This window comes from Centroberyx affinis, unplaced genomic scaffold (assembly GCF_046629955.1).
Source record: "Centroberyx affinis isolate AG114_WGS23_722 - 3 ecotype Tasmania unplaced genomic scaffold, CSIRO-AGI_Caff_v1 ptg009228l_1, whole genome shotgun sequence".
Taxonomy (NCBI): domain Eukaryota; kingdom Metazoa; phylum Chordata; class Actinopteri; order Beryciformes; family Berycidae; genus Centroberyx; species Centroberyx affinis.
Window position 1 is genome coordinate 1 of NW_027284459.1, and position 11,740 is coordinate 11,740.

Here is an 11,740-nt window from a genome sequence, read left to right on the forward strand (position 1 = left end):
TACACTTTCACTCACACACACATGCACCCACTGATAACGTATAATTGAGTACACACACACATTCACTCACTCAGACTCACATTAAATGTATATTAGCGCATGTCAGTGTACACACACACACATACACACATTCACACTTCTAACGCTTCCTTAAAAATGAGTACACACACACACACACACACACACACACACACACACACACCCCTCCATCCTCCAGCTGAATGATTGTCTGCTTTTCCCTCAGGCAAACTGCGCAGACGGCAGTTCTACTCGCAGCCTCTGGAGAACGGCCGGGTCCTGTCCCAGGGCTCCACCTTCACCTACCAGGACGTCCTGGACCGGCTGCTGGTCTACACCCCCGAGACCGTCAGCGGGGGCGCCGACGAGCTGGGCTTCACCCTCACCGACGGCATCCACACACACACCGGCCGGCTCGAGTTCACCATGGACGTCCGGAGGAGCGAGGGGCCGCGCATGACCGTCAACAGAGGGCTGCAGCTGGCCGCCGGTGAGGGGGGAGGGGGGGGGGGTGAGGGGAGAGTGGGGGGGCTGCTGTCTTTTTGGGGAGAAAAATCTGCCTCAATCTGATTTTGTGGTGATACAGAATCTCCATGGGTCTTTAAAAAGCCTGAAAAAGTCTTGAATTATCTAATTTTACAGCCTTAAAATGTTTTACAGTTTTAAAATGTCTTGAGTTTTAGAGGTGTTTTTAATTTAAGTTTGATTTTTATGTTCTGTTTACATCACATCTGCTTTAATCAACACAACGGGACATCGTATCCCTTAACGCAGTGGTTCTCAACGTGGGGTTCCGGGGACCACCAAGGGGTCCTTGAGGGGGTTCCAGGGGGTCCCCAGCAAATTGAGGAATTGTTAAACTTCAGCATTATTTCATTTACAAGAAGTTAACACAATTAGAGAATGTAGAAGAATGATCATAGTTTCTCTGTTATCTCTCTACCTACAATACAGATAGTCATGGGATTCTGGTCAAAATCATATCTAACAATAAAAATAATCTCAGATTTGGGTCCGAGAGACAAAATCTCATCAAATGGGGGTCTGTGGCTCTAATGTGGACTAAATTAGGGGTCCATGATATGAAAAAGGTTGAGAGTCACTGCCTTAACGAGTCATTTAGTGTGCTTTTTCTTATTCAGCCCATTTAAAGTTTAAAACCTTTAATTAGCTTTGTTCTGTCAGAAATTGGCTGGTTTTCACACATTTTTGGTTGTTAAATTGGTGTTAACTGTAATTCCAAGAAGCATTTAAAAGGTCTTAAAAAGTCTTAAGTTTGGGTTTCTGAAACCTGCACATACCCTGTGAATAAAGTAGATGGTGTGACATAAAGCTCCATAATGTTATTTCCATAATGTTGAGCAGCAGAAGCAAACATTGTTTATCTACAACTGTAAGAGTCTTAGCAGAAACTCCCACAGCACAGCCAGTGTTTCCATACTTGCTAACTTCTACCAACTTTTCAACCAAGCACTCTCTCCAGTTTAATTGTGGTTATTGTTGTTGCTGCTGTAAACCTTCAGCTGCCTACACACCATGAAACCCTGAAACACAGCTTCTTCTTCTTCTTCTTCTTCGCTGTAATTAGTCGGCTCAAAAAACCCCACAGTCGACATCATGTGCATTCCTCTAATAAGCCGCTGTGTCAGCCGGGCTCGTGAGCTACCAGAGCTGAACCAAATTTAATTGGTTGATTGGTTAAAATGTTCGAAGCATCGCGCTATTTTGCAGATTTTTAACTTCTCATGCTCTGAGCGCTAAAACCACGCTAGGCTCCCAGCACTCTCAGGACAGAGGAATATCGAGTCCGTTCCATGGAAAAATCACAGGAGAAAGAAGCCGGTGCTGTAAAGAGTTTCAACCTGTTCCACCCCATTTGAACTGGTGGGTTTTTTATATCTGGCCTCACAGAGGATTTGTTTCTGAAGGTAAACTGGCAGAATTGGACCTGGCATCAAGCTTTGGTCCACCGGCTAAATCAGACGGACTGAAGTTCTCGTTTATCCCGGGTGTCGTAAACTATTCTTACAACTAACGATAAAAGTTCTGCTCTTTCCACCTTTTCACTTACAGTGTGATGGACTGGTTTGTGTGCCCTGCTGCCAGCCAAAGCTCTCAGCAGGTGCAATAAAATGTTGAACCTGAACCTGAACCTCGTCCACCACATCTGGTGGGAGCGAGCCAGAGCTAGATTAAAAAGCCAAACAAAAAAATACTGGCCTCCTCCAAACCTGGTGAGAAAATCATTTTGGAGTAAAACATTTTTCACTGGTTTCCACACACTTCACACCCTGCCTGAGGTTTACACTTCAGGCTTGGTTATATGCCATCCTTCCATTACGGAGTTGCCTTTTAGTGTTTTTTTTTTTTTAGATTAGACTGTTTGCACACATGATAAAAACACTGGAAAAGAAGAGAAAAGAAAACAAAAGAAATACAAACTGCAAGGAGAGACAGCAAAACCCCAAGGGGATTGTAATAACATCTCATCCAAAAGAGAAGGAGATAAATAAATCAAAGAAGGAGAATGGCACCAAAACAAGAAAATGCATGAATAACAAGTAAGGGACATAAAAAATAAAGTGAGCTGGTGGCTGTGAGTGAGATGGTGTTTGTGCAGGGAGACAAAAAAGGAAGAGAACGTGTGTGTTTTGTGACCGAGGTTTGTGAGTGATGAAGAAGAGGGATAACGAGCGGCTTGTGCATCTGCAGGATCTTCGTCTAAGATCACGGAGCAGAACCTGAAGGGGACGGACGTGGACTCGGACAGCCTGAAGCTCCGGTACGTCCTGACCAAAGACCCTCCGGCCGGGAAGCTGCAGCTCAGCGGGACCGGACGTCCGGAGAAGGTTTCCGTCAAGGGTCCCGTCCAGAGCTTCACCCAGGAAGACGTCAACAAAGGTGCCGGCCTCGTTTTTTTTTTTTTTTTTTAATTCTCGTCATCCTCTCTACTGTCTGCCGTTCTCTGTCTTTTCTAATTCTTTGCGCGAATTGTCTCTGTCCTTTGGTTTCTCTGTTCCCTTCGTTCGGGTGTAGCCTTTGTTGAAGTCCTGCTTTTTACTGCATGTACCTCTGCTGCACTTTCTGATTCATCCCCAAGAGGAATTGTTTGGAAGAATTAAGTTTTGCCCTTTGTTCAGTCGTTGGAAGTTATAAGGAATTTTCTAGCAAAGAGTCAGTTGAGGGACATTAGAGATTTGTTTTAAAGGGGGGGTATCCTAGCATGTGGCAATTTCTAGTATTTATGGTGATTTTGGTACTTAGAGGTGTGAAGTAATTACAGTAAAAAAAATGGAATCATGTTACTATGCCGTTTCCCCACAGTCACCAACTATAAAACAGTCCAGATTTTGCTCCAGTGTCTATGTAGATGCTGGACTGTCTGAAATTGACCAATCAGCGCTAAGAGGAGGGCGGGCCTTCCAGAATGGCCAGCCAATCAGAGCAGTGGCTCATTAGCATAAGAAGCTGCTTATGTAAAACGACCTATTTTCTTGTAGGTGGGAAACAAACACTGGGAAGTGAATAGCTAAAGCTATAAATAAATGATTTTTACTGAAAAAAACTTGACAGATGTATTTTATAGACACCAGGTAACTATATAAAATTGCTGAAAAAGCAAATGATACCCCTCCTTTAAAATATACTTTATACAATTTGATTCTACGGTTCAATGTTCAAGAAAGAACCGCCTGCAAGTTATATGCAGATAAATACATGAAGCAGGACTTACACGATGGCCACACTGTGCTTTAGTTTCTCAGTTGAGCCACTGATTTTCTAAATTTTGCACTTTCAAGTCAAACTTCTCTGTCCAATTGCATGGAAACGTTGACAATAAATGGCATTTATCATTGATTTTGTTTTTTTGTGAAAGTAAAGTGATGATCATCAAGTTACTGCACTGAGCGAGGTTGTTGAATGTCTGAAAAGAGTAGAAAGTAAAACCTGCAGTGCTACATGAACCATTTTTAAACATCAATATATCATTGTCAGATTAATTGTGATATCTTGGTATAATAACCATAATCAGACCATGGTGGAAATGATTGGTAGCCTCTTTTTTGTGCTAGTGTCACAAAGAGGATGTTGCTTCTTCAGTCAGAGGTTTTCTCTTTGGCTTTACCGAAGAGGATCAACATGTTGGAAGTGATTTCTCCATCTTCCTTTCCCTCCTTCCACCATCTGCTGCCAGAAACTCTTTCAGCTTTAGCTCCGTTTGCTCTGGAAGAACAGAACCTCTTCCTGTTTTGTGCCGTAAAGCGATCCAGCAGATTTCCCTCCAGATCCACCAGGTGGAGAAACAATGGAGGATGCAGAGTAGAGGCTGATAGAGGCTGACAGGCTGCTCACTGATGGTCTGGTTTGTTTACAGCAATTATACTAATGTCTCTAAATGAATGTGGTGATGATTTATTGATGTTAAAATGCTACTCGCAGCACCTTAATGTTTTTTCCCAACAGTTTCTCTTGCGGATGGAGCGTTAAGTTAACTGAACAGCATTAAGCTGAAGTGAGTCCCTGTCCCTCTTCCTGCAGGTCTGCTGGAGTTCAGCCATGAGAAAGGGGAGAAGGGAGGCAGTCTGTCTTTCAAGTTCAACCTGGTGGACCCCGAAGGCAACAAACTGATCGACCAGTCGTTCTTCATCAGCGTGCTCGGTAGGTTTCCTCCGTCCTCGGTTATTTAGTGCTAAAATAAAGGCCGGATAGAGTGTTCGTTCACTCGGTGATGAAAAGAAGGCGATTACTGCAGATTCAGCCGTCGGAGCAGTCGCACTTCCTCCTGCTGCTCTGCTGCTGCACTGTGGACTCATCCTGAAGACTTTCTCTCTCAGCTGCCTCAAGTTCTGTGTTACAATGTGATACTGATTTGGTTTTAACAGTCAAAAATATGTTGCCTGCAGTACTAATGTGGGATAAGTGTAGGATAAATGTGAGAATGGGGACGTTTACAACTAAAAGTACTCATTTCACAATGCATTTTTTTCTCTTTTCCAATGCTTTCTCTGTATAATCTGTGACAAAAAAAGTTGTATTCTCAAAAAGCCAATGTCCCCATTTATCTCACTAAACAAAGTCTTTCTCTGTGCATAATGAAAAGGTTCAACATAAAATGGATTTTATCCTCAGTAACATTCAAATGACAGTCTGTTCTCTTGGACCGTACCAAGAAAGCTGCCAGTTTCATCATGAAGAGGTAATATGCCTGATCTAAGAAGTTCCCCTCGGATCCATCCTGCACAAGGTGGCGGCCACACTGATCCATCAGAAACGGGACAGAATTATTGACAGATTTCTCTTCATCAATCTGTCCGATTTCTGTTTATTTTGGAGCGTCAACATGGCAGCGAGGCAGTAGAACAGGAAGCTTTGCTCATAACGGAGCTACTTCATAGAAAAAGGAAGTACTATAGAGTTCTATTCAGTATAAATTCAAATTAATAAACTGAGCTGGAAAAGCTCCAGTCATCCCAACTGTTTTATCTTTGTTTTGGTCGGACGGTCGTCTCTGTGTTCGCCGCTAGTTTTCCCAAAACAAACGTAGGAAAGCCTCTGATTGGCTGAACGGACGCTGACGAATCTGTCCGTCCAGAAAAAGTTTGAACTTTCTGTCCCTCAAATCGGATGGAAATCTGACAGACGCAGCGTCATCAGTCCTGTCCAGACAGCAGACAGCTCCCATTGAAAATGAATTGAAACGAACAGAGTTGGACAGACTCAGCGGCTTCAACTCTACTGTCTCTCTCAGCCAGCTGGACACTCGGCCGCTCCTTGTACCTTCTGACGGCTGAAATCAAAAATGGAGAAAAATACACCGCTCACCCGGTATCAGACTTGGCTGAGGTGCTGGAGCTACAGGATATCAAACTGAATGAAAAAAGCATCCGCACACTCAAATCTGTGCAAGAATCTTTATAATATGCAAGCTAAATATCACTTGATTAGCCTTAATGCAGAACACTTGTGTCAATCAGTAGAGCTTGTGTGGCTAAACATCAAGGCAATTGTAGTCCTAAATATAATGGACTACAAATTAAAGACACGGTGTCTATAGAGATAGTCTAGAAACACTAAATACAACGAATTTACATGATTTACAATATACACAACAAAATAAAAATAAAATAAACAACAATAGAGATAAATGCTATGTAAACATCAGGCTACAGCCATCATATAACATAGAACATATAGAAGCTATTATAATTTATTCATAGCAAAACCTTCTGACGGAAAACTGAGCAGAACTTTATTTTTCCTTCTGTGGCCGGAGCCAAAGTCCAGCAGACACACAGGAACTGAGGGATCATCTGTCGCTCTCCCCTTCCCTTCCCTTCCCTTCCCTTCCCCCTCTCCTCTCCTCTCCTCTCCGTCGTTCCCTCGCTTTTTCACTTTCCCCCCCGCTCCTCGGCTCTCTCTCGGACGTCTCTCTCTCTCCCGCCGCCCGTATCTCTTTTCCCTCCGCGGCGCTCTCCTCTTGTCGCTCCCTCTGATTACTTCTCCTCCGCCCTTCTCTCCATCTTTTTTCCGAACCCGTCTGTCCGGATCTCAACAAACCTCCATCCATCGCTCTGTCGCTCCGCCTGATGCGTCTTCCTCCCTCCTCCTGTCTCCAGACTTAATCTTTTTCCTGTTCTGTACTTGTAGTCGTGTCGTTCTCCCGTTTCTCCAGCTGCTGCTCTCTCTCTTATCTTCTTCCCCTCTCCTCTCCTCCCTTTCGCACCGCAGCGGTCTCACACCATTTTCTCCTCCGCCAATCCATCTTTTTTCCCTTTTTATCAGGATGAGAAATTAACGGCTAATGTTTTTATACGCTTGTGGATGAATTGATTTCTAAAACAAAGTGCACACACTGAACAGCGGTTTTACTGATAAATCTTTGTTCTCAGCAGGGTTATTATAGTTTTGGATAGTTTTCATTTTTTATTTGAGTTTAGTTTTAGTTAGTTTTCAGTGTGGCTTTGGCAGTTTATTTATGTTTTAGTTTAGTTTTTATTTAGTTTCAGTTCTAGTTTTAGTCCTTTCCTCTCTTCCCTCTGTCTTATCCTTTCTAGCTCCAGTTTCCTCTCCTTCCTTACTTCCCTTTCCTTTTGACTCCTGCACTCCTCTTCTCTCCTCCTCTCCTTCCTTACTTTCTTCCTCTCCTCTCCTCTCCTCCTCTTCTCTTCCTCTCCTCTCCTCTTCTCCCCTCTCCTCTCCTCCTCTTCTCCTCCTCTCCTCTCTCTCTCCCCTCTTTCTCTCTCTCTCTCTCCCTCTCTCTCTCTCCCTCTCTCTCTCTCTCTCCCTCTCCTCTCTCTCTCTCTCGCTCCCTCTCCCCCTCTCTCTCTCTCGCTCCCTCTCTCCCTCTCTCTTTCTCTCTCTCTCCTCCTCTCTCTCCCTCTCTCTGGACTAACCCTCCCCCTCCTCTCTCTCTCCCCTCCTTCTCTCTCTCTCCCTCTCTCTCTCTCTCTCTCCCCTCTCTCTCTCTCTCTCTCTCTCTCTCTCCCCTCCTTCTCTCCCTCTCTCTCTCTCTCCCTCTCTCTCTCCCTCTCTCTCTCTCTCTCTCTCTCTCTCTCTCTCTCTCTCCCTCCCTCTCTCTCTCTCTCTCTCCCTCTCTCTCCCTCTCTCTCTCTCTCTCTCTCTCCCTCTCTCTCTCTCTCCCCCTCTCTGGACTAACCCTCTCCCTCTCCCCCCCCCTGCAGTGGACCGCCTCCCCCCCTCTGTGGTGGTGAATAAAGGTCTGGTTCTGGACGAGAACTCGGTGAAGAAGGTGACGACTCTGCAGCTGTCGTCCAGCGACCAGGACAGCGAGCCGGGCGAGCTCGTGTACCGCATCACCAAGCAGACGAGCCTGGGCCACCTGGAGCACGCCACCAACCCGGGTAACCATCCTCCATCCTACATCCTACATCCTCTATCCTGTATCTGCATCCTCCAATCTGTTTTTATTATTTAGAGTTTTATTCATGAACGTCAAAGTGAACTAGAATAGATTTACGGCGGCTGTGATCACCACATTACAGCTGACTTCTTCTCAGCAATATCAAGGGTGAAAGACAATGAGAATCAACATGTGAAAGCTGCAAAATGTAGCTTTTTAACATCAATAAGTCATCATCACATTATTTTTGAGGCATTAGTATAATCATAACAAAACAAACGAGACCATCGTCAAGAAGGTTTTCAGCCTCTCCCGGTTGCTTTACGGCACAAAACACAAAACAAAACATTTTTTTTTAATTTGCACACAACTTTATTCCACTTCCACTGTTCTGACCGCATAGTTCACATGACTATATAAACAAATACATATATAAATATCGGTAACACTTTACAATAAGGGTACACTAAGTTAAGGGTTAGTTAATGCTTGATAAGCATTAACTAACCCTTAATTAACAGTTAACTAATGTGTAATTTACTAATGGTGTTCATGTTAACTAAGGTATTAATTTATACATTATTTAATAGTTTATAAAGATGACTATTAAATAATGTATAAATTAATACCTTAGTTAACATGAACACCATGAGTAAATGATTACCAGACACATTAGTTAACTGTTAATTAAGGGTTAGTTAATGCTTATTAAGCATTAACTAACCCTTAACTTAGTGACCCTTATTGTAAACTGTTACCTAAATATCTAATAAAAATGTTGGGAAAGGGTTACGTACCAAAATGCTGCATATCCATTTTTCGAAAAACTTTGCTACCTGAAATTCATCAGGCAATATTTGTAGAAAAAAAAAAAAAAAAAAGATTCTGTCCTATTTTATAAGCAAATGCCGTAAGGTGACTCCTAACCTTCAATACTAACCCAGAGAATGTGCTTCACTGTGATGCCAGCAGCTATGAATGAAATTCTGCAAATAGAAAATGAAATGGGATAAAAAAAAAATACATTCAGTTGCATAGCATTCCTACTGGCAGTGAGTACAGGCGTTTGAATCGACCCACACAGTAACTAAAGCACCTTCAAACAGGGACTTTGTACATTATTATTTGCAGAAGTACGGCATAATAATTGCCTGCATAGTGGGGAAAAAGACTTATGTGAAAGACAGGCTCTCAACAAACTTGTAATATTCCTGTGACAATAGCAAGTAGTACATTTCAGGAAACTACATAATTGAATGAATGAGTGCTGTGAATTTAAAAAAAAAAAAAAAATCATATTACTATTTATTGTGAGGATCAGTTTGAATTCTGGACATTGGAAATGAGTTTTTGGAGCAGGGAGAATATTATTTTAGTTGGTTTGCATTTTTAAAAGGCTGCATTTTTATGTTACGTGCTTAGGTTTATGGTTAGGTTAGGAATGCATCAGCGAGTGTTCACATCACTTTGAGGCTTTCGCAAATTGATATAGACAATGGAACATAGATGATATAAGCAGGTGTGTGTGTGTGTGTGTATGTGTGTGTGTGTGTGTGTGTGTGTGTGTGTATCAAAGGGAGAACGCAGGTGAGCAGAGAAATAATCATACACGCTTTGATGAAACTCTCAACTCATATACCGTAAATTCATATATACATAGTCTGTCTTTTATAATTACTCTGCATGCACACACACAGACACACACACACACACACACACACACACACACACGTATGTAAAAGAGGCCAGTGTAATGAGCCTTGCTCCAGTTCCTCTCTCTCTCTCTTTCTCTCTGAAGTGTATTCCAGCTGTGTCCTTAAAAATAGACACACACACAATGTCTGTCCCTCTCTTTCTCCACACACACACACCACACACTAACACATGATCACACACACACACACACACACACACTCTCAACGACTCCAGCTTTAATTGAATCCCTTCGCTCTGCTCAGTAGAAACCCAAACTGTTGAAATATAAAAAAAACTCATATTGCAATCAAATTTCCTCAGCGCCATCAAAATCCATGTGAGGTGTTTTTGATTTCCACTTAGAAAAAAAACGATTCCTTCTCTCACATCACCTTGAATTGTTTCTGCCGCCCCATGCAAAAAGAAAAAAAAAAAAAAAACGCAAGCAAGAAATTACAGCTGTGAAATTACATCTGGAAGGAACAGGGAGAGGCTGATGCATCATCTAACCACAAAGAGGTGATTAGCTTCTTTGCTCGTGAACATTTCTGCCTCAGCTGAACGGATTCGCCACATCGCCGCACGCTCTCGCAGCATGCTAATTAGCTGGATGTTAACACCGCTCTCCGATCTCCCTAGCATCAGTTCACCTCAATGCCACAGAGGGCTCCGGATAATTACCGCTAGCCGCTCAGCCAATCTGTCATTCCCATGCTAACACACACCGCACGCTCGCCCGCCCCTGTGGGATAGGTTGTCGGCCTACGATGAATGTCAAGGTAACGGCGCCGAGAGATGAATGCCGAAGCCAAAGTCCTGAAAAGACTCATTAACTGGCCGAGGGCATCGTACCCTTTAGTGCCCAGACACACGCTGCTGTCCGGGGATCTGTCCTGTGAATCAATGAAGGCTCCGATCCATCTGAGGCACGCTGCAACTTTTTGGCCTAGCTTCACACATTACACAAAAGTACAAAGGGAGTCAGTGTCAACGAACACTGATATATATGTAAAGGAATAGATGCAGCTTCTATTGTTCGCTCTGTAAGAGCAGCCTGATGCTAATTCCCGTCACGACTTCAGTGTTCCTGCAGCTGTTCTGCTGTGGAACTGTTCCCCACATCACTTCTAAGAGACTTGAGTCAGCTCCACCAATCAGAAGTAATGGAACACTAGGCTGTATTCAGCTCCACCAATCAGAAGTGATGTAGCACCAGCCTCTAGTCAGCTCCACCAATCAGAAATGATGTAGCACCAGCCAGTAGTCAGCTCCACCAATCAGAAATGATATAACACAAAGCCTGAAGTCAGTTCCACCAATCAGAAGTAATGTAACAAAAAGCCTGTAGTCAGCTCCACCAATCAGAAGTAATGTAACAAAAAGCCTGTAGTCAGCTCCACCAATCAGAAGTGATATAACACAAAGTCTGTAGTGAGTTCCGCCCATCAGAAGTGATGTAGCACCAGCCTGTAGTCAGCTCCACCAATCAGAAGTGATATAACACAAAGCCTGTAGTCAGCTCCACCAATCAGAAGTGATGTAACAAAAAGCCTGTAGTCAGTTCCACCAATCAGAAGTGATGTAGCACTGGCCTGTAGTCAGCTCCACCAATCAGAAGTGATGTAGCACTGGCCTGTAGTCAGCCAATCAGAAGATAACACAAACATCAGGCCTGTAGTCAGTTCAGCCAATCAGAAGTAATGTACCACACTAGCCAGTAGTTAGCCAATCAAAAGTAAGATAGCATGAGCATCAAGGCTGTAGTCAGTTCAGCCAATCAGAAGTGATGTAATAACACAAGAACCAATCACAGCTCAGCTGATTTTATCCAACATGTCTGCACACCAGTAAGAGAGAGAGAATTATGTTGAACTGCCTGGTTTGATTTCATTTGATTATAGAATTGAGACAGTGAAATCTGAAACCACAAATGGGATCAAATCAATTTATTTTTGCTGAATTTTAAAACTTATAACCAAGACCATTAACCTTTCCCAGCATAGGATTTACCTTAGCTAGTATTGAGTCTTGACACTGCAACATTTTCACTGCTCCATTACTGCTCCTGGTCCGCCGACTGGAGTTTTAGTTTTACAAACATTTCTCCGAATTCAAAAGTAAGCTCGTTTTCTTGCCCTGACGGAGAAACATGCTGACTCTAATGAC

At 43.2% G+C, this 11,740-nt stretch overlaps 1 protein-coding gene across 1 annotated transcript; it reads left to right on the plus strand.

Annotated features, from left to right (window-relative positions):
* Window positions 1-244: 244 nt before the first annotated feature.
* LOC139640370 (extracellular matrix organizing protein FRAS1-like) lies at window positions 245-7,880 on the plus strand (the record flags this gene model as incomplete). The annotated part of the gene is made up of 4 exons (XM_071514563.1): window positions 245-508; window positions 2,731-2,919; window positions 4,558-4,677; window positions 7,701-7,880. Coding segments are annotated over 4 exons (753 nt in total), but the record flags the coding sequence as incomplete, so codon positions are not given.
* Window positions 7,881-11,740: the final 3,860 nt, after the last annotated feature.